At 41.7% G+C, this 18000-nt stretch overlaps 4 protein-coding genes across 6 annotated transcripts; 1 reads left to right on the plus strand and 3 right to left on the minus strand.

The window, feature by feature from the left end:
* The first annotated feature begins 2298 nt into the window (after window positions 1–2298).
* Window positions 2299–4336, plus strand: LOC116192792 (7-deoxyloganetin glucosyltransferase-like). 3 transcript variants are annotated; one of them, XM_031521438.1, is made up of 2 exons: window positions 2299–3041; window positions 3147–4336. In XM_031521438.1, exons 1-2 carry the CDS (start codon window positions 2501–2503, stop codon window positions 4091–4093), a joined length of 1488 nt encoding a protein of 495 aa, XP_031377298.1. In that variant the 5' UTR covers window positions 2299–2500; the 3' UTR covers window positions 4094–4336. The 3 variants fall into 3 exon arrangements, with proteins under 3 accessions (XP_031377298.1, XP_031377300.1, XP_031377299.1); XM_031521440.1 differs by having other exon boundaries at window positions 2299–3011; XM_031521439.1 differs by having other exon boundaries at window positions 2300–3029.
* Window positions 4337–4359: 23 nt separating this feature from the next.
* On the minus strand, window positions 4360–7123 carry LOC116192793. The gene is made up of 7 exons (XM_031521441.1): window positions 7044–7123; window positions 6712–6878; window positions 6482–6546; window positions 6030–6079; window positions 5409–5915; window positions 5149–5323; window positions 4360–4757 (listed from the first exon to the last, which is right to left on the minus strand). The coding sequence occupies exons 2-7, from the start codon at window positions 6863–6865 to the stop codon at window positions 4620–4622; spliced, it is 1089 nt and encodes a 362-aa protein (XP_031377301.1). The 5' UTR covers window positions 6866–6878; window positions 7044–7123; the 3' UTR covers window positions 4360–4619.
* A 770-nt stretch (window positions 7124–7893) lies between these two features.
* On the minus strand, window positions 7894–12256 carry LOC116208727 (E3 ubiquitin-protein ligase BIG BROTHER). Its single transcript, XM_031542281.1, has 11 exons — window positions 11937–12256; window positions 11676–11814; window positions 11141–11225; window positions 11018–11049; window positions 10708–10863; window positions 10043–10271; window positions 9779–9840; window positions 9416–9460; window positions 9100–9227; window positions 8395–8503; window positions 7894–8285 (listed from the first exon to the last, which is right to left on the minus strand). Exons 5-11 carry the CDS (start codon window positions 10846–10848, stop codon window positions 8220–8222), a joined length of 780 nt encoding a protein of 259 aa, XP_031398141.1. The 5' UTR covers window positions 10849–10863; window positions 11018–11049; window positions 11141–11225; window positions 11676–11814; window positions 11937–12256; the 3' UTR covers window positions 7894–8219.
* Window positions 12257–13999: 1743 nt separating this feature from the next.
* Window positions 14000–17142, minus strand: LOC116208718 (ADP,ATP carrier protein 1, mitochondrial). Its single transcript, XM_031542270.1, has 4 exons — window positions 16988–17142; window positions 15400–15918; window positions 14932–15303; window positions 14000–14570 (listed from the first exon to the last, which is right to left on the minus strand). The coding sequence occupies exons 2-4, from the start codon at window positions 15898–15900 to the stop codon at window positions 14274–14276; spliced, it is 1170 nt and encodes a 389-aa protein (XP_031398130.1). The 5' UTR covers window positions 15901–15918; window positions 16988–17142; the 3' UTR covers window positions 14000–14273.
* Between the last annotated feature and the right edge of the window lie 858 nt (window positions 17143–18000).

Raw genomic sequence — 18000 nt, forward strand, 5'->3', positions numbered from 1 at the left:
TATATATATTAACAAGCTTCAGTTTCGAATTTTCACAATATTTGGGAAGTTGCCGTGCTTAATTATTCAGATGCTGCCTTTTTCTTTGCTTCCATTTATGGTAGTTCTTGTTTCCTCATTTCGAAAATGAAGAACAAGATAAGCACAAACAGTTGCGAGCTACAATATAATATAAATCTTCATGGCAATAGGCTTTTAATTCCGGGCATGCAGTTCACATTTGGGTATGCTCACAATTGATGATGGAAGGCACAGGTGTGTCCTGTGATTTCTGTTGATCTCGTTTGGGAATAAGGTTGATAGTTCAGCGCACATGTACGGTCCCTTGCTGCTGCTGTGTCTGATACTGATGCAGCTGCTCATGTGGCTCTCTAAGGATGTCCAAGTACAAGAAAGAAACGAGGCTGAAAGAGAAGTACTATAAACAAACCCTGTATCATAAATTAGAGGGGAACACTGATCAAGTGCGCATTGTAATGCGTTTTTTACGCATGTAGAAAATGCCTATGCTGAGACTACTATGTTCCCATGAAATTGAGCCATGTTTCTGTAATACTACCATTGGGTATTAGATGGAAATAATTTTTGTTGTGTTTGGCCCGCCAAGAGCCCGCTGGCGACATCTTGATTGGTTGAACCAGCCTTGCTTGGCCTTGTTGAGAACTGAGGGTGGAGAACGACTTATGCAGCTTATTTTCCGGAGATCATAAACCGAGCTCGTTCTCATGGCTGATCAGAAACAATCCAACAATGACTCTGTATTTTATGCAAAGCTAACATGTATAAGTAAATTGGAAGGAGATCTACTTCCTGGGAAAAAGATGGAGCCTCAGTGGAAGCATTATTGAAGAAGGTTAAGGAATGTATAAAACTTTCCGAGGGAGGGGCCACCATGCCCTCAATGTCTGAACTTTGCAAAGAAATTAACAGAAGCCATTCATTTCAGAATCAGTAGTAGTCTTCAATAATAGAACTGAAGCATGAAGCTCTCTCCGCCACATTACCGAATCGTCAGTCAGTTGGTAGAGAATAACACAGACAGAAGAGATGGCTTCTCAGGATTCACCACACAGAAGTCATGTCCTCCGCAATCGTATGGCTCTCAACGACTCTGTCATATATGTGAACTTTGCAGTAGCATAGCATTCTTGACCCCAGAACAAGAGGTCGAGTTTGCTATGGGATAGCCAAAGCCAAATAGCAAGCGTTCGTTTCTATGGATAAGTAGACCTGACCTTGTAAATGGAGATAAAGTGTAGTAGTCTTCCCCCCTCCCCGGAATTCTATGAAGAAACAAAGGGGAGGGGGGTGCTCGCTGATTGGCGCACGCAGGAGGCATTTTTGACGCCATTGCGGATGGAACTCGATACTCAAGAGCGTGACAGACTGGCCATATCCTTTGCAGAACGTCCGACTAACGGCGGATACAGTTGCAGAGAATATGGGGGGGGGGGGGGGGGGGGGGGGGATCGTGGCGGTACTTCTTCTACCAATCCGGTCAGTCAATGAGATTCTGAAACGATTAATAAATCAATTTAGTTTCTGTTCTGTTTTTACTCTTCAGATTTTATCCATCCAACCATCCCGGGTCCATTTCTTTTCTTTCTTATTTATTACTAGTCAATTCTGTTCTTGCATCCTTGTATGAATATAATGGCGCATCCTGCATCGGAAACTCAGATACATAAATATCAGACATTTATTTCTATCTTTTCATACCCAAAAAATTAAAGTAAGATGAAATGAAATGAAATGGAGTGGAAACGACAGACAGGGTTACTGGCCGGCTAGCAATTTGAGCTTGCAGCTGCAGGACCACAGAACAGAGAGCCAAAGATAATCAGATCATCACCAAGCACCAAAACCAAAGAATATATATAAGACTGACTGACTTCACAAAGAGCAAAAGAATTGAATACAATAGTAGGCTCTTGGTTTGTTTAAATTTGATAAGCAAGCAGACTACTGGACGCAATTCTCTGCAGATTCCTTTCCACGGTATTCGATTGAATACTGAAGGAAGAAGAGCTTTTATATTATTTCGCCAAACCAAACCAAACCAAACCAAACCATATTTCGGTTCTTCTAACGACAAGACTCACCCTCGAATGGCCGGCAGAGCTATAAAATAACAAATGGTCGGCTGGTATTCTTTCTCAAAAGGGATTTTGTCTCTCTCCCATTCCCACCCCACCGGATATCAAATATCTATTTATTTTTTTGGAGATACTTCAGTCCAATACTTCCATTAACATGCAAGGACTGACTAATGTGGACAAACGTCCATTATTCGACGAGGAAAGAGATAGAGAGAGAGAGAGAGAGAGAGAGAGAGAGGCACATGGAAAATCTTATTAATCACATGATCTTGGTCTCGACTTTGCATAGTTTCTTTCTGGCCATTACTCAAATATATCACTTCTTTGTTTGTGTGGCCTGCCCGATTGCTGAAGCTCTCTCTGCATTTCTGCACAAAGGGTAGAGAGTGAGACAGAGAAAAATGACTTCTTCTGAGACTTCAGCCAAGAAAGGTCATGCCGTCTGTGTTCCCGCTCCATATCAAAGCCATATTAGTGCTATGCTGAAGCTAGCAAAGCTTCTCCACTTCAGAGGCTTCCACATAACCTTCGTTAATAACGAGTTCAACCACCGACGCTTGCTCAAATCCCAGGGCCCACGACCCCTGGACAGCTTGCCAGACTTCCAGTTCCGTGCAATCCCAGATGGCCTCCCTCCCTCTGACGAGGATTCAACTCAGGATGTCATTCTCTTGTGTGAAGCCACCAAGAATTACATGTCTGCTCCATTTTGTGACCTTGTCAGTAATCTTAATTGTCAAAGTGCAACCTCGAGCAGCATTCCTCCAGTCTCCTGCATTATCTCTGATGATTTCATGTCGTTCGCTACTGATTCTGCAGCTGAGAAGTTCAAAGTCCCAATTGTTCACTTCATACCCATCTCTGCCTGCTCCCACATGGGATACAGACATTATCGAACGCTAAGGGAGAAAGGTCTAACACCATTAAGAGGTCCTTCTAGAGGCAGGATTAGTTTCCAGTTTTATCCTACATATATATTAGTTTGTCCATATTCTCTTACTTAAGTTATGGCAATCCCATCCATCACAAGCTCTTCCGGTAATGCAGATATCAGCTACTTGACGAACGGGTACTTGGACACGGTAATCAACTGGATCCCAGGAATGGGAAACATCAGACTCATGGACCTCCCGACCTATCTCAGAACAACCGATCCCCATGATCCTATCTTTAACTTCACGATGGAAACAGCTGAGAGGTCAGACAAAGCTTCGGCGGTCATCTATCACACTTTTAATCCTCTTGAGTCCGATATTCTGACAACTGTCTCCTCCACCTTTCCCCCAGTTTATGGAGTCGGTCCTCTCCATCTGCTTCTCAGTAAGGTACCGGAATATGATCAACTGAAGCATATACAGAGCAATCTACTGAAGGAAAATGCAGAGTGTATCCAATGGCTCGACTCCCAGAAACCTGACTCTGTGATTTATGTTAATTATGGGTGCCTAGCTATCTTGACACAACAGCAACTGATCGAGTTTGCAATGGGGCTGGCAAACAGCAAGCATCCGTTCCTGTGGGTAATTAGGCACGGCCTAATCCAAGGGGAGAAGGAAGTAGCTTTACCCCCTGAGTTTTTTGAAGAAACACGAGATAGGGGAATGCTTTCCAGTTGGTGCCCACAAGAAGAAGTCCTGAATCATTCGTCTATTGGTGTGTTCTTAACACACTGTGGGTGGAATTCCGTGCTCGAGGCCATGACAGCAGGAGTCCCAATGCTCTGCTGGCCATCCTTCGGGGACCAGCGGACAAATTGCACTTACATTTGCGACCGATGGGAAATTGGATTGGAGATAGATAGCAGTGTCAAGAGAGAAGAAGTGGAGAGGCTTGTGAAGGAGCTGATGGAAGGAGAGAAGGGCAAGGACATAAAGAAAAGGGCCAAGGAATGGAAGAAACTTGCGGATGAAGCAACTGGCCCAAATGGTTCTTCTTCAATTAACCTGGACAAGCTCATCAATGAGGTTCTAATCTGGGAAAAGGCTGATTTCTAGTGGTTCTGCCGGACTTTTCCCCATAAACATAGGACCTTCTTCCGCTTATTTTTCTTTGTTACTATCTTGCTTCAGTTATTTTTTATTTTAATAGCCATTTCCACTTTCAAAGTTCAAAGTTTATCAAACCCCACCTGACGCTTCCCATATGCTCTTCGGTGGGATAAGAGACTATGAAAGATGGACGCAGCTCAATAAACATTTTTGTGGGGCTTTGCTAGTCCCATAAGATAGATTGCTCAATATAAGGTTCATGCTTTGGATCATAAGAAATATCGGGACTTTATTATCTATCAAATGCCGTAGCCTGTGTACAACCCTAAAACAGATTCTAAGAATATCTCTATCAACAGCAAAGGATCAAGGAACAAGTAATCCAGGATGGTGGGGTTCTACAAATGAATGAAAGAATGACAATAGTTGAGAATTCTGTAAGTTAATAGCTTCTCTTCATCCTCTGTATGAAGCACTTCCAGTTTCTAGGTTATTCAACATTTCTATTCTTGCAAGGACAGTGATAACTGTTTCAGCTGGAGGGAGTGCAAGGCTTCAATATCCAAAACAAATCCAGCACCTTTGCTTCTTTTCCACCGAAATTAGAGGAACGCCCTTTATCCGCTGCTTCTTCTGAGGTTTGCTTCACTTCTTTAAGTATTTGCCTCTCCTATTCAGACGCATATCAGAGATTTAGCTACATTGTCAGGTAAAATGCACGAAGTAAAAGAATTTCATCAGGTAAAAAATGCTAAAAGAATATCAACAGATTCCAAGCCCATTGAAAATAGTGCAGCATTTGTGCAGTATCAGACCACCACGTACCATGAGGTTTATGATTGATTAAAGTTACTCGCACTAAATCTATCAAGTAGATTTGAAGAAAAGTAAATTGAAATATTTGTCCTCTATGTTCCAGGCAACAACAGAGTTAAACAGGCGACGATTTGAGATTAGCCTTCTTTCATTTTTGGAATACATCTTGTAGTGCAATGAACAACCATAGTCCTGAAATAAAGAGACGCGTGGCAGGAGAAACAAAATTGTGACTGGTAAGTTACCATGAGCCGTGATCTGGTTTCTTTAGGAAGAGTCTTTTTGGTGGTTCTGCTAGTAGAAGAGAAGCATTGAGGAGTGGGAGGAGAAGTTCGTATTTGCGAGAGAATATTCTCGCCTTTGGGCCTCACATTCTCCATGTCTAGAGAGATTGGAATATTTTCAGCTTCGACAACTCTTCTGCAAGCCAGAGCCAAAAGAAAATCAGTAAGTATAGCCCGGAAGTAACATCTGCGGAGGAAAGGAGACAGAGATTACCACAGACCTTTGCTTCTCCTTGGAAATGCTCAGTTCTGATCCATCAGATCTTCCCTTACCTACTTCAAGCAATGGCTTCCTCTCCTTTTCCTTCTCCTTCTCCTCACCTGTCATCCCTTCCAGGAGCAGCTCAGCAGTGCCCTCCTCCAAATCAGCTCTATCATTCTCAACGTTTAGCTTCTCCACGTTCTCTTCTCTTTCCCTGGCTCTCAAAGCCAATTTCTTCAGCTCACCGACAAACTCGGTAATATGATTGAGGATGTTGCGCCCTGCGAATAGGTTCCTTGCTGAGAGCGTGCTCTTCAACCTGGGTGCCTCATTGGCCCGTGGCGGCTCATCAAAAGGTTTCTTCTTTTCGCTGCTCGATTTAATAGCTGCCTTTAAGGACCTGATGTGCTGATTTACAGGGGTGGAGAGATTTGGGTTTTGATTTTCACTGTCTTCAGATCTGTGGACACAGTTGCTTGATTGTGTTGGAGAATGTGCGAGCCCCCTTCTCCTGGTACTCAAATCTCTGAAAGAAATAACACCAAAAACAACATTATATTTGGCTAACCCCGTTTGCAAGAAAACATTGAAAGACTTGACAGTAAAGATGAAAGGAGAAAGACAGATGATAATATAATACCTCTGATTCCTATCACCCAGCAGAAGGGTCTTATAGGCATTGGCTGATTTCTGTTGTATAAAACAGAGAAAGATGTCAGAATCCGAAACAAAGATGGCGGCAATTGGCAGATCAGATGATATGATATATAGAAAAGTTTTTCTTTTTTCTTTTTTTTTTTTTCCCTGTTAAGAGGAAAGAATGAAACTTGGTGAAAATCGTCGGACAAATCAAGAAAGTTTTTATGTGGGTGGGCTAGATAAAGATTTTGCCCGGAGAGGGGAATTAGATCGTTCTTCTCACGTCACCTACCTACCAAACAGGGTGAGGAAGAAAATGCATGGCAAGCGGCAACTATACAGGAATTCCTTCCCATTCCCATTATAGGATGGGTAAATGCGATAAGCAATCAGAAGATTCGGAACAGAGAGATGGAAAGAAGGAAAGAAAGAGGAGAAGTCAGAAGAAGGAACCTTGTTAGAAGAAGACTTGGGAGTTGAGTTGAGGAAATCTTCAGCTGTGGTGGGATGATTGCAGTCTGCAGAAGGGCCAGGAGGGCGCCACAGGCAAACGACAAAGACAAAAATAAATAAAAGCTCCCGACTTTCAAGATCAAAGCAGCTCAAGACATGTCTGTAGTCGTGTATGAATGTGTGTATGTATAAAGAAAACGACGGAAGGGAATGCAGGCAAAAATTTCTACCGGGGCGACAGAACCAGGCGACGTCGGTGTCGGCAGGATCGTCTTCTTGGGGGGCAGAGAAATCGAACCACTTGGGGGCATTGATGTGCTCGTACAATTCGTCCTCGACGAACACCCACTGTACGTTCTTCCAGTCGATCTTTGCCGGTTCCATACCGCTCTTTCAACTGAGATCAGTGGAGGAAGAAGATGTCGAAGAACACCCGGTAAGAGGTCAGCTTAATGTAGCCGGAGAGATAGAGAGAGAGAGAGTGCTCGAAGAAAGAAAGAAAGACCAAGAACGAATGAATGAATTGAATTTGTTCATCAGGTCAGATCAGACTGTTGTTTACCTTTGCCGGGGAAAACAGATAGAGAGAGAGAGAGAGAGAGAGAGAGAGAGATGTGACCGTTAGAAAGAGAGAGAGCTGAAAGAGTGTGGGAGTGAACGTTGGGAGACGGATAGGGAGTGGGAGAAGCGTGTCTGGGTTTCTTTAATTAATTAATTAATTAATTAATTATGTGACCGTTGGGTTGCCTTGCGGACCGAACTGGACTGGACTGTTGGAGCATCACTCTGGATTTGCAATGGATCGGATCCGATCACATTTATTTTATTTAATTCTAATTCTAATTCTAATTTTAATAATAATGCTGTCATCTTCTTTAATTATTATATCTAATAATATGGGACCAAAATACACAATTATTTCATGTCATAAACTCCTTCGGAAACGTAGCTTAAGGAGCTTAACCATTTATCCCTTTGATCCTCCTCATCAATCTAATATAGTTTCATGTCACAACCCGTATCGTCCTTTTTGTCTTACTAGTAGTAGAAAAAGTAGTAATAGCAGCACGTCGCAAGTTTATTCACATTCATGAGTTGAACTGGATTTAGCGAACTAAGCTCACTGTTATTGTATGTTTAGTAACTTTCGAAAGGAAGAAAGAAAGAAAGAAAGAATGAATGAATGAATGAGGGGGGAAAAAAAACAACCGGGTAAAAATATGTTCATACTGAACAGGACCCCATATTGCATACGCATTCGCTCTTTTCTTATTTATGGAACTGCTTTTGTATGGTATGGTTGATGACTCAATCCCACACTCTATAGCTTATGCTTGCTTACCAAACATGCACAGAACTCTCTTTGTATATCAAAGAAAAAGGTAAGAGGAAACTAGCAACAGCTTCTCATCTCATCTCCAACAGAAACCGACAAGCTCGTCGTGCAATAAGATGCGAAAAGTAAGTTGGTGGGAGAGTAGATATTACACAAAGAACCCAAAGGGAAAAACCTACACTACAAGATCCACTCTATAAATTAGAAAACCTATAGGCTATGGCAGGCAGGTGAAAAGAAATCACTATAAAGTTCCTTTTCCTTTCCTAATCCTAATTAAGAACTGTAAGACTAATTAAGGAAAGGGTAAACCAATTGAAAAGGGGGGCCGTTGACAGATTGCAATTTAGACTCCAACAAAAAAAGAAAAAAAGACAGTAATCGGAACTTCTTCCACTGCTTTCAGCACTTCCCTTGCCCATGCTTCAATTCTTCACCAAATACTTCGGTATTGCATACTGGGCATATCTAGTAGATGAAACGGAAGTCAGTTTGATGCTCAGTACTTGTCAGAAATGGTTGGAAACACAGAAAGTATGTTAGGAGTGAGGATTCGGCAGGACAGGGATGAACTGACCTTATTGATGCTTAGCCATTTCTTAATGCATTCGCTGTGGTATGCATGTTTACATGGCAACTTCATCTGACGGTCCCCTATCTTGTATCTCGTCTGGCATATCACGCACCTGAGTAGAAAAAAATATCAAAATTTTTATCTGTGAATATAACAGAGCTCTATTGCATAAGTCAAGTCAATCTTTTCATACTTATTTATGACGACAACATGAGCAAGGAGAATTGCAGTGCGGGCATCTAAAGCCTAGGAATGAAAACAATGGACCAGCTGTAAACAATACAGCATGGTCGATAATTCTCACAACATCTACCTAAGCATGCAGTTTTTGTAACTCTCATGCACAAGCAAGTTAGAAGGATATGTGCTCTCATGAAGGACTTCAAGGAACCCTTAAGATAAATTTACCAGCATTTCTTAATTTGCACATAGTTGAAGCAATCATAAAACTCTAAGTACATCCACTCTTTGAGAAAAGGAAAAATAAATAAATAAACTCACTGCAATCGTAATTGTAAAGCAACAGCACAGCCTATTAAATCTTAAGAGAAGCCATCTTGTGTCTAAGTACATCCACTCTAAGTAAATCCATTGAATCTGAAGAGAAGTCATCTTCTGCTTTATATGGGAAAATGGATGGCCAGTTCGTAAGCTCATGATCTGAAATGTCAAGGAGAAGGGCACATTGTCTTTGGCAAAGAATATTACCTCTCCCCAAACTTCTTTCTAGCAAAGAAGTCCGCAAACTTATATTTAGAGGTTGGAAGGAGATTAATAAGCTCTTCACTTAGGCCTCGACTTTGAGTGCCAACTGCTTCACCCAGATCAAGTATTTCCTGAGAAACAGATAAAACAAAAACTGTGAAAAATCTAGCAGGTCAAATGCAAGACCACAAAAAAGGTTCAGGCTGAACGGGTATCGATCAATTTTTTGGCAGCCAATCTTTCTTCTACAGATGTGTTATCGCTTTCACGAAGATACAGGTACCACTTTTTTCCAGTTAACACATAATCTAGCACGAACCTCGTAGGTCATATTATCCAGATCAACATTGTCTTGCCAGACAACCTGCAAAAACAGACATGGCCACATCAGGACCAAATGATGACGCTAAAAAAATTAGTCTGTATAAGTTACTAAACTCTGCTATTGTAAAGACCCAAAAAAAAAACTAGTGTAGAAGTCTAAATATTCCAAACATTAGCATGACATCAGGCGGTTAGATCCCAACGCTAGTATATTTGGGATGGCCCAGGCAGCTCAGGATATGCTTCTCACATGAACCCATGACAACTAATAATCAGAGGGTTACTTGTGTCAAGATATGCTCCTAATAAATCAATGAGCCACACTCAAATTTTAACACAGTAAAGCGCAAATGCTTACTGATGCTTCAGGAGGCGGCAGACATTCCTCTAACGCATTGGCATTGTGACGATTGGGACTACCTGCAATTGAGGGAAGAGGAAAAGCTGGAGAATAATTAGCACAACCTAAAAGCTTCATCTATGATTGCATCATCATGAAAGATTTCTCTTTTACTGCTTTTCTTTTCTAGTAAGCGACACTTGTTTGTTCTGGCATACAACAATTAAGCTATCATTCCATTAACTGTCAGAAAATGCAATGCACGGTAGAAAAAGCACTGACATTCTTCGGCGATTGTATTTACACCCATCAATGCATTGTCCACGGCCTGAGCATCTATCGCTGTGGGTGCTTCTATGCTAATGGTTGAAGGGTATTCCCAGGTTCTCCTGCTGACATCCACTCTTGGAATATTATCACTTACCCCATAGGGTGGGTAAAAGGTGGTACCCCCATAGCTAGATGTCCCAAACTTGTACAAATTCATATTCATGCACCAGTATGCGCTTTCCTAATCAGAGGTACAACAAAGAAAAAGTATTAGATCATATCTTAATTGAGACATGGAAACATAGCCAAAAATTCTACTGGATATGCTAGCACGCTGCAGCCATGCAGTTACCATACAACTTGCCAGGCAGGGACCCCAAACAACAACTAATTCTAGAAGTAACTAACATGTGAGGTCCCCGGTTTCTTTGATGGCACACACGAAACATTTTTTCTCTACATTTTGCCTTTTTTTTCTGCAGGAACATTAGAGCCCTGATGAATAGCATTGCTAAAAAATTTTATTTCCTGTCATCAAGAAGAAGGATCAGGGCTTACTAGAATACTAGTGAAAGAATAGACGAACGGTGCTGCAAAATGTGTAAATGCATGTTTTAAAGCATAAAATGTATGGATAGAGGGACAAGCAGAGGATTTCATAGTAGCAATAAGCTAACCTGATCATGCATTGGTCCAAAATTAGCAACGTTTGCAGGAAAATGTGCCAGACCTTCAAAGAAGTCCATGAAGCTTTCCGTGTTGGAGTATGGAAATCCGTTGTTTACGTAATGTGCCTCCATTTGCCCATTCCCACTCATTTTCAGAAGGCCAATCTAGTTCACCATGCCAGAGACAACACATAAATTAAATACAATATTTATTCACCATACGCAATTTAAGCAATTTCTTTCGTAGAAGGAAGGTGACTGTTCCTGCATCTCTTTTGATGATATATATTATGTATACACAAGATTCATTTGCTCTTACATGTTCAGACAAGTGGGGTGGTTCAGTGAGTCCTGGCAAAAGAAAGACGAGAACCTCAGGAGATGTGTAGAAAATATAAGAGTGCCATGGGAACCAATCAGCCCAAAAAATAAGAGTGCTTACTGTTTCTAAGGTAGCATTTGCAGACTCTGGCTGCAGTTTTCTGATCTCATAAAGGCATACATACAGAAGTTACCCCAAACCAAACCTGAAGGGGAAGACAGTGAAATTGTACTGTATAAATGCTGCTGCTCAACCACTTGCCAATACGTAAAAAAGTAAGCACAAAAAAATGAGAGCCCAGTAGCAAAATTGGGTCTCCAATTACATGCGCAGAAGAGAAGAGATCGATCAATAAATCAATCAGAACATCCCAGTAGAACTAGTAGTAGTAGCAGTAGCAGCAGCAGCAGTGGCAGTAGTAGTAGTAATAATAATAATAATAGGAAAAAAAGAAAAGAAAAAAAAAAGGAAGAAGGGGGCGAACAGATCCTCCTGCTGTTGTGCTGTTTTAGTTTAGACCACCTTAAATGAATTTTTGAAGCAGAGATAGAAAGGCAATAGGGCTCTCGAATTTTTTTTTCCCTGATTTCAACAATGCAATATATCTAGGGGAAGAACAAGAAAGAGGTCCAGGCTCGGTGCTACGGCTACCTACCTGATCCGGCGGAACTGTTCGGCGTCAGATTTCTCCGGCAGCAATCTAGCAGAATCAGCAGGCAGGGGCAGCTCTATAACTTCAAGATGTCGAAGGAAAGCAGATAATCAAGGGGATTCATTCATGAAAAAAAAAATTCCTAAAAAAAAAAAAGGAAAGAAAAAGAGGAATTAGCTATGAATAAATCAGCAAAGAAAGGAGGAAAGAGAGGGAGCTCGCTGAGGTAGCGGGTAGAGAGAGTAAAGGAAGAAGAAGGCATACATTTGATAGGAAATGAGGAAGAGGGGGGTGGGGAGTTGTTGGTAAGAGAGCTCAGGCCCAGAGATTGGAATCGGAGCTCAGTCGCATCGGTTGAGAATGAGAGCTCCTGAAAGCGAAAGGCAATGCTGCTGCTGCTATGCTATGCTATGCTTCTTCAATGCAAATGCAACTGACAATGCGACGCCCTTTCCCTCTTTTTGTATGAAAGGAGAGAGGGATAGCTTCTCCGATTCTTTGGCTTTACTTTCCTCTTCTTCCACAGTCTCGCTCGCTCGCTCAGTTTTTGGGGGGGGGGGGGGGCGGCGGTTCTCTCTCTCTCTCTCTCTCTCTCTCTCTAGAAACGATGAAGCTGTTGAGTGTAGTGTGGCTGCCATGCTATTTGCCTTTTTATTTATTTATTTATTTATTTTTGTTGTTTGGGGCTCGGGAACACGTTTCCATTTGTCCATTTTTATCTTATTATTTATATTTATTTAACCGAATTTGCCCCTACAATTCCTACCCTCTAAATCTAATCCCTTCCTTCGCCGGCATTCTTTTGGCCTTTGGGCTCCCGCTCCGGCTCCGAATCCGCCGGAGCTAATAGTTGGTGAGCATTGCTTAACCCTTGATCGAGTAGCGCATTATATTTAAGTGGTAACGTTGTCCACAATACTCTTAGAGTCTCTAACTTATATATAATTTTATTGGTAATTATTCATTCACGATTAATGAGTAATACTAATTGATTATATTTTTTTCCATCATATCCCATCCTCTATCCCGCAATTCCTTAAAAATCTTTTTTGTCCAATCATAAGTTTTCTTCATTATTCCAAACCAAATTAAAAGCGAAAGTAAATTCAATTATGCTCCCAAGGGTGACCCTCCTCACCTCACGAAGGAATGACTTGACTAATTTCATTTGTACTAAGAAATTCATTAATTGATGATACTGCCTGCCCGCCTACGATGAAAGGTGGTCTAGTGGCCAAAAAAAAAAAAGAAGAAAAAAGGTGGGTCTAGTGAAAAACCTTGCAACCCTTGGTACTTACTCGCAATGGGTTTACGATTCAGCTAGATATAAGATGGCCTAACCTATTGAGTTGAAAATCAAAGAAAAGATAAGATGGCCTTTACAAAATTGAAATTCGCTCGAGCAATTGTCAATGGGTTGGTTCATTGATGCTTGGGCAACGATGGCCCAACCTGAAGAGGAAAGGAAAGCAAAGCAGAGGAAAGGAAAGCAAAGCAGAGGAAAGGAAAGGAAAGGAATACCTCCTTTACAAGCAAGGAATTGTTCTCTCCTTTACCCCAATTACCATTCGTTCTCTCTTTTCTTTGTATGTATGTATTAAGATCATCGAAATCGAGGGAGGAAGGGAAGGGATGATGTGGAAATACAACCCCACCATCCCCCCACCCAAAAAAAAAAAACAGAGAGGCTGGTCAAAATCAAAAGAACAGATACAAGGAATGGTACGGAATGTTACCAAAAGAGAGAGAGAGAGAGAGAAGAAAACTGGCCCACAAAGGAGGGGCAAACACGAAAGGGACAGGGACAGGGACAGGGCCAGGGCCACCAGGTACGGGAGATCGGATCGTAATTCCCCCTAAGAAAGGTGAAGTGAAAATGGAGGTCTACACCTCAACATCGGTAATTCTGCGGATCCATTCCCACGCACAATCAACGTTGAGCAAATCACGGGCCATGATGAGTTCATGACCTTGTTTCCGCATTTAGAACCAGTGTCAACATTGAGCGAATCACGGACCATGCTGAGTTCATGACGCTGTTTCCGCATTTAGAACCATTATGAACGTGCTCTCACTGAAGGCGGTCCATACAAATCTAACCTGCAATGGTAATCAAGCCGTCCACTTATCTTAAAGAACTCTTAGTCTTCCTCTTTGACACCGAGGCGAGGGGAAGACCAAACCAAGAAACAAAATCACGGATCAAATCAGCCTAAAGTTGAAACTACTAACAACGCTAAACAGTCGAAACATTGAACGAGCAGAATGCGAACATACAGCAACATACTGCAACGGCGGAGATTAAAGGGATGAGAAGTCCAAGGAAGGAAGAAAACTCTCTCCAAACATTTCAATTAAGAATTTCAAATCCCAGGCAGCAATTTAACCGCTGCAGCACTGAAAAGAAAAATCGCAGTCTGTATGATCAATCAAAATTCCAGCCAAAGCGCATACAACTTGTTCAGGAGAAACTCTCCTCTAATGTGCGTGGATTATTTCAATGAGAATTTTGACCGGATAAAATCTCTCATAAATTTAGATTTTCATCGCCATCTAGTGAATGCTAAAAAAAAAAGCACAGAGAAAGATATGGGGCCTCACTTAGGCACCGCCAGATCCGTACTTCTTGCCGAAGACGATCAGCTGCAACTTGTCGTAACCGGCAAGGACACCAGCACCGGCAACGGCACGAAGGATGTTGGCACCAGCACCCTTGAAGAGAGACTTTGGGCCCTCATTCTTCAGGATCTGCGAGAATGCATCCAGTGAGCTCTTGTACTTTACTGCTTCACCCGAGGTCATCATCATTCTTCTACGAACTGTGTCAATAGGATAGGATGCGAGCCCAGCACCATTTGTGATAAGCCAACCGAGGGCAAAGCTAGCAAAGAAACTATCCTGCATATCCCACAAGATACAGCATGTTAGAATTTATGAGAATAAAACAGCAATTCAGCAGAGCAAAGAGTACTGCAGTGAAAAAATCTCAGCAACAATACAGCAACACTTGTTTATCTACTTACCAACATCTATCATCTACTCTAGACATGCAAAAGCATAACCGTAGCAACCAATGAACTCTTTCTACAGTCTATTTCCTCATTATGTTCCCTTACCCCCAACAATCAGCAGATCACCTTTTGAGATCTGTCAAGGATCATTATCTTCGAGCTAAATTTATCAATACGTCTCTCAGGCCTCCTTAGAACTAATTCATTTTCATCAGTAAAAAATCTCAGAAATAAGTAAAATCACCGACCTGTAAGTTTCCAGTCAAGACCACAGGCTTCAAAGAGTCATACATTCCAAAGTAGAGACCACGGTACACAATGATTCCAACACAGGAAATGTTGAAACCACGGTATAGCCCAGCAATACCATCAGACTTGAGCGTCTTCCTGTAGACATCAACCAATCCATTGAATTGCCTCTCTCCACCCTTCTTCGCGGCCTTAGCATCATTGGCAAGACGTGTACGGGCATAATCCAGAGAATACACGAAGAGTAGGGATGAAGCGCCAGCTGCGCCTCCTGATGCCAAGTTACCAGCAAACCATTTCCAGTAGCCATCCCTGTCCTTCTTGAAGTTGAAGAGCCTCTTGAAATAATCTTTGAATGCAAAGTTCAGGGCCTGGCACGAGTTCCAGATAAAAATTAGGGTGTAAAGTCAAATCAAGAAATTTATCAATCAAAACTAAAATTGCAAAGATCAACAAACATAACAAACCTGAGTTGGGAAGTAACGGATGACGTTGGCAGTATTTCCTCTCCACAATGACCCAAACCCCTCATCCTTAATCGTCCTCTTGAAACAATCACCAATACCCTTGTAAGGCTCAGAAAGCCTGCCAGTCTTAATCATTTCATCCTGATTCTGGATAAGAAGCTTCACACGCTCAATCGGGGCAGCAGCTGTCTTCGACACTGCAGCTGAGACTCCTCCCATCAAGAAATCAATAGCAAAGCTAGCAAATCCTTTCTCTGCTGGGGCATGAACAAACATTGGGGATGCACTTGAAGCAACCATAGATAGATCCACGGAAGCTCTGCAAGCAGGCAGTGCAGGATACTGGAATGCAGCATTGGTGTAGTTCCCATATGCACGTCTCTGGTACAGAGCGGGCCTCTGGAAAGCCCCATCACAGCCACGCATGTCTTGAGAAAGACTAGAACGGGCAAGGAGCTGGCCAGCCACCTTGTGCATGACAGTTGGGTGTTGATCAACCATCTTCAAGTTTCCTTGTACCTGCAATTAAGGGATGTTTTGCCTTGGTCAGGACAAATACTACAACCAGGAGTATACAAGAAATTCCAGACGTCATTTTGACACAGTCAACATCAGTGGTCCGAGGAGTCGATCATAACCAAAACCAAAAGGCTCTAGTATCAATATTCGTGTATACACTCATCTTCGATCACAAATTGCCAGAATGCGCAGTTCACAATTCCGTATATAACAAAATACAAGATAACGAAGAAATGAGAGGTCGGGACATAACCTTGTAAATTCAAACATGTGAACAGATACACTGTGTGCCCCATGACTAACAAATAAGATGGACAACGTTACAGTAAAAGGACGAGCAATTTGGAAGAAATTCTCCAAGATTAACAAGAATAATAAGCATTGGCTAAAAGTTGTAAAAGCACTTATGCAACGCTCTCCATGATGAAGCAAATGACAAAGCAAAACAGAAAGGCCGATAGTGAGAACTTAAGACGCTAGAAGAAAGCCAAGATGCAAAGGTTAACAATGAATCTCGAAGACAGAAATTGCACCGCCGCAGGAGGTTCAAATCTGATCCTTGTGCTGCCACATTATCAATGAGACCCGATGATGCGTACAGCATGTAAACGTATGACACGTAAAGCTAAAGAGATTATCCAGTCGCTTTGATATATATCATATCATTACATTTCTGGTATAATATATACTATATTCTACGAGGTGAGGTTATGGGGGACGTGAAAAGCGCAGATCTACCAATAGTAAGGCACAGCGTCAAGAATAAGCAACAACAGGACGTATAAACGCGAACAGCTGATAGATTCGTAAGTTGACTAACACATACAGGCCCAGATCTCAGCTGACGAGGCAGGACATGCCGCGGACAGCAATCAACTAAAGCTTATACTCAGATCTCGGCTTAAAGGAAGCCAAATCTCAGATGATAACAACGAGCTTACACGGAAGTTCAAACTTTGACAGCAGCAGAGAATGAAGAAGCAGACAGATCTAGGAATTCAAGGGGAGGGCGAAATGCGAAGAGATGATAAAAAAGAAACCAGATCTATCCAAAGGACAGGAGAATCACCTCAACGGCGACTGGTGGCTGCGAATGGACTTCGGGCCCGCTCTCTTAGCTTGTTCGGAGAGAGGAAGCGGGGGAGAAGACCGAGGGGATGCTTAGCAAGCAAAGGAGGCGGAGGCGACTGCGATTTGTGTGGAGAGAACGCCAATATATATTATTGAATAAAATAGAAGTAAATATTAATTATACCTTCCCCCCTGCAATTTAGACCTGCGACACTTTCCACCTCACTTTTGTATTTTATCAATTTTGGTCCCTCGACTTCGACTCCAGCTCATAATAACCACTTTTCCGCACGAGATTTAATTTAACATCGCCCTTTAACACCTAACTAAATAATAATAATAATAATAATTTGGGCAATACATAATTTTTTTTATGAATCTTGGCTACCGATGGACCTTTCTTTCACTTATTGTCCTAGAGAAAGACTTATTATTCAAAAGAATATGCTAGTCGGTGATATTCTTAAACAACATGTTTTATGTTGATCTAAAATTTGGACCCAACGATCCTATTTGACAACTTCTTCAAAAGTCCGAGACATTTTGCACCTCAAAGTACATCAAATTGCCTAAAGCCTGTGGGTTCTATTGTACTCGAGAGCAAAGTTATTTGGTTGTTGAGCCATACCGATATGTAGGGCTTCCTTCATCATTTGGTCGTGTAGTGTGTGGGACGAGTTGTCCGTGAGCAAAATCAAATGTTGGGACATTCATGTAATTGCTGTAGAATGTGAATTTGGTCGATATATAGGAGCATATAGTATATATTTCTTATAAAGACATTGGAGAACTACTTAGGAGTAATTTTTAATAAGAGTATATAATTGACTAATTTTCTAAGATTAGATCCACTAGTGTATTCTCTGAAGGTGTGTCTATGTATATCAACTTTAGAAAATGAGGCTTACCGGTGCATTTAAAAGCAAAGAAGCTTAGCTCCTAGCATCTTTCAGAATATTCTTTTGAATTCTTATTTTATGCTGAAAGTTATGTCTCTCATTGTATTTTCTT

The sequence above is a fragment of the Punica granatum genome, chromosome 1 (genome assembly GCF_007655135.1).
Source record: "Punica granatum isolate Tunisia-2019 chromosome 1, ASM765513v2, whole genome shotgun sequence".
NCBI lineage: Eukaryota > Viridiplantae > Streptophyta > Magnoliopsida > Myrtales > Lythraceae > Punica > Punica granatum.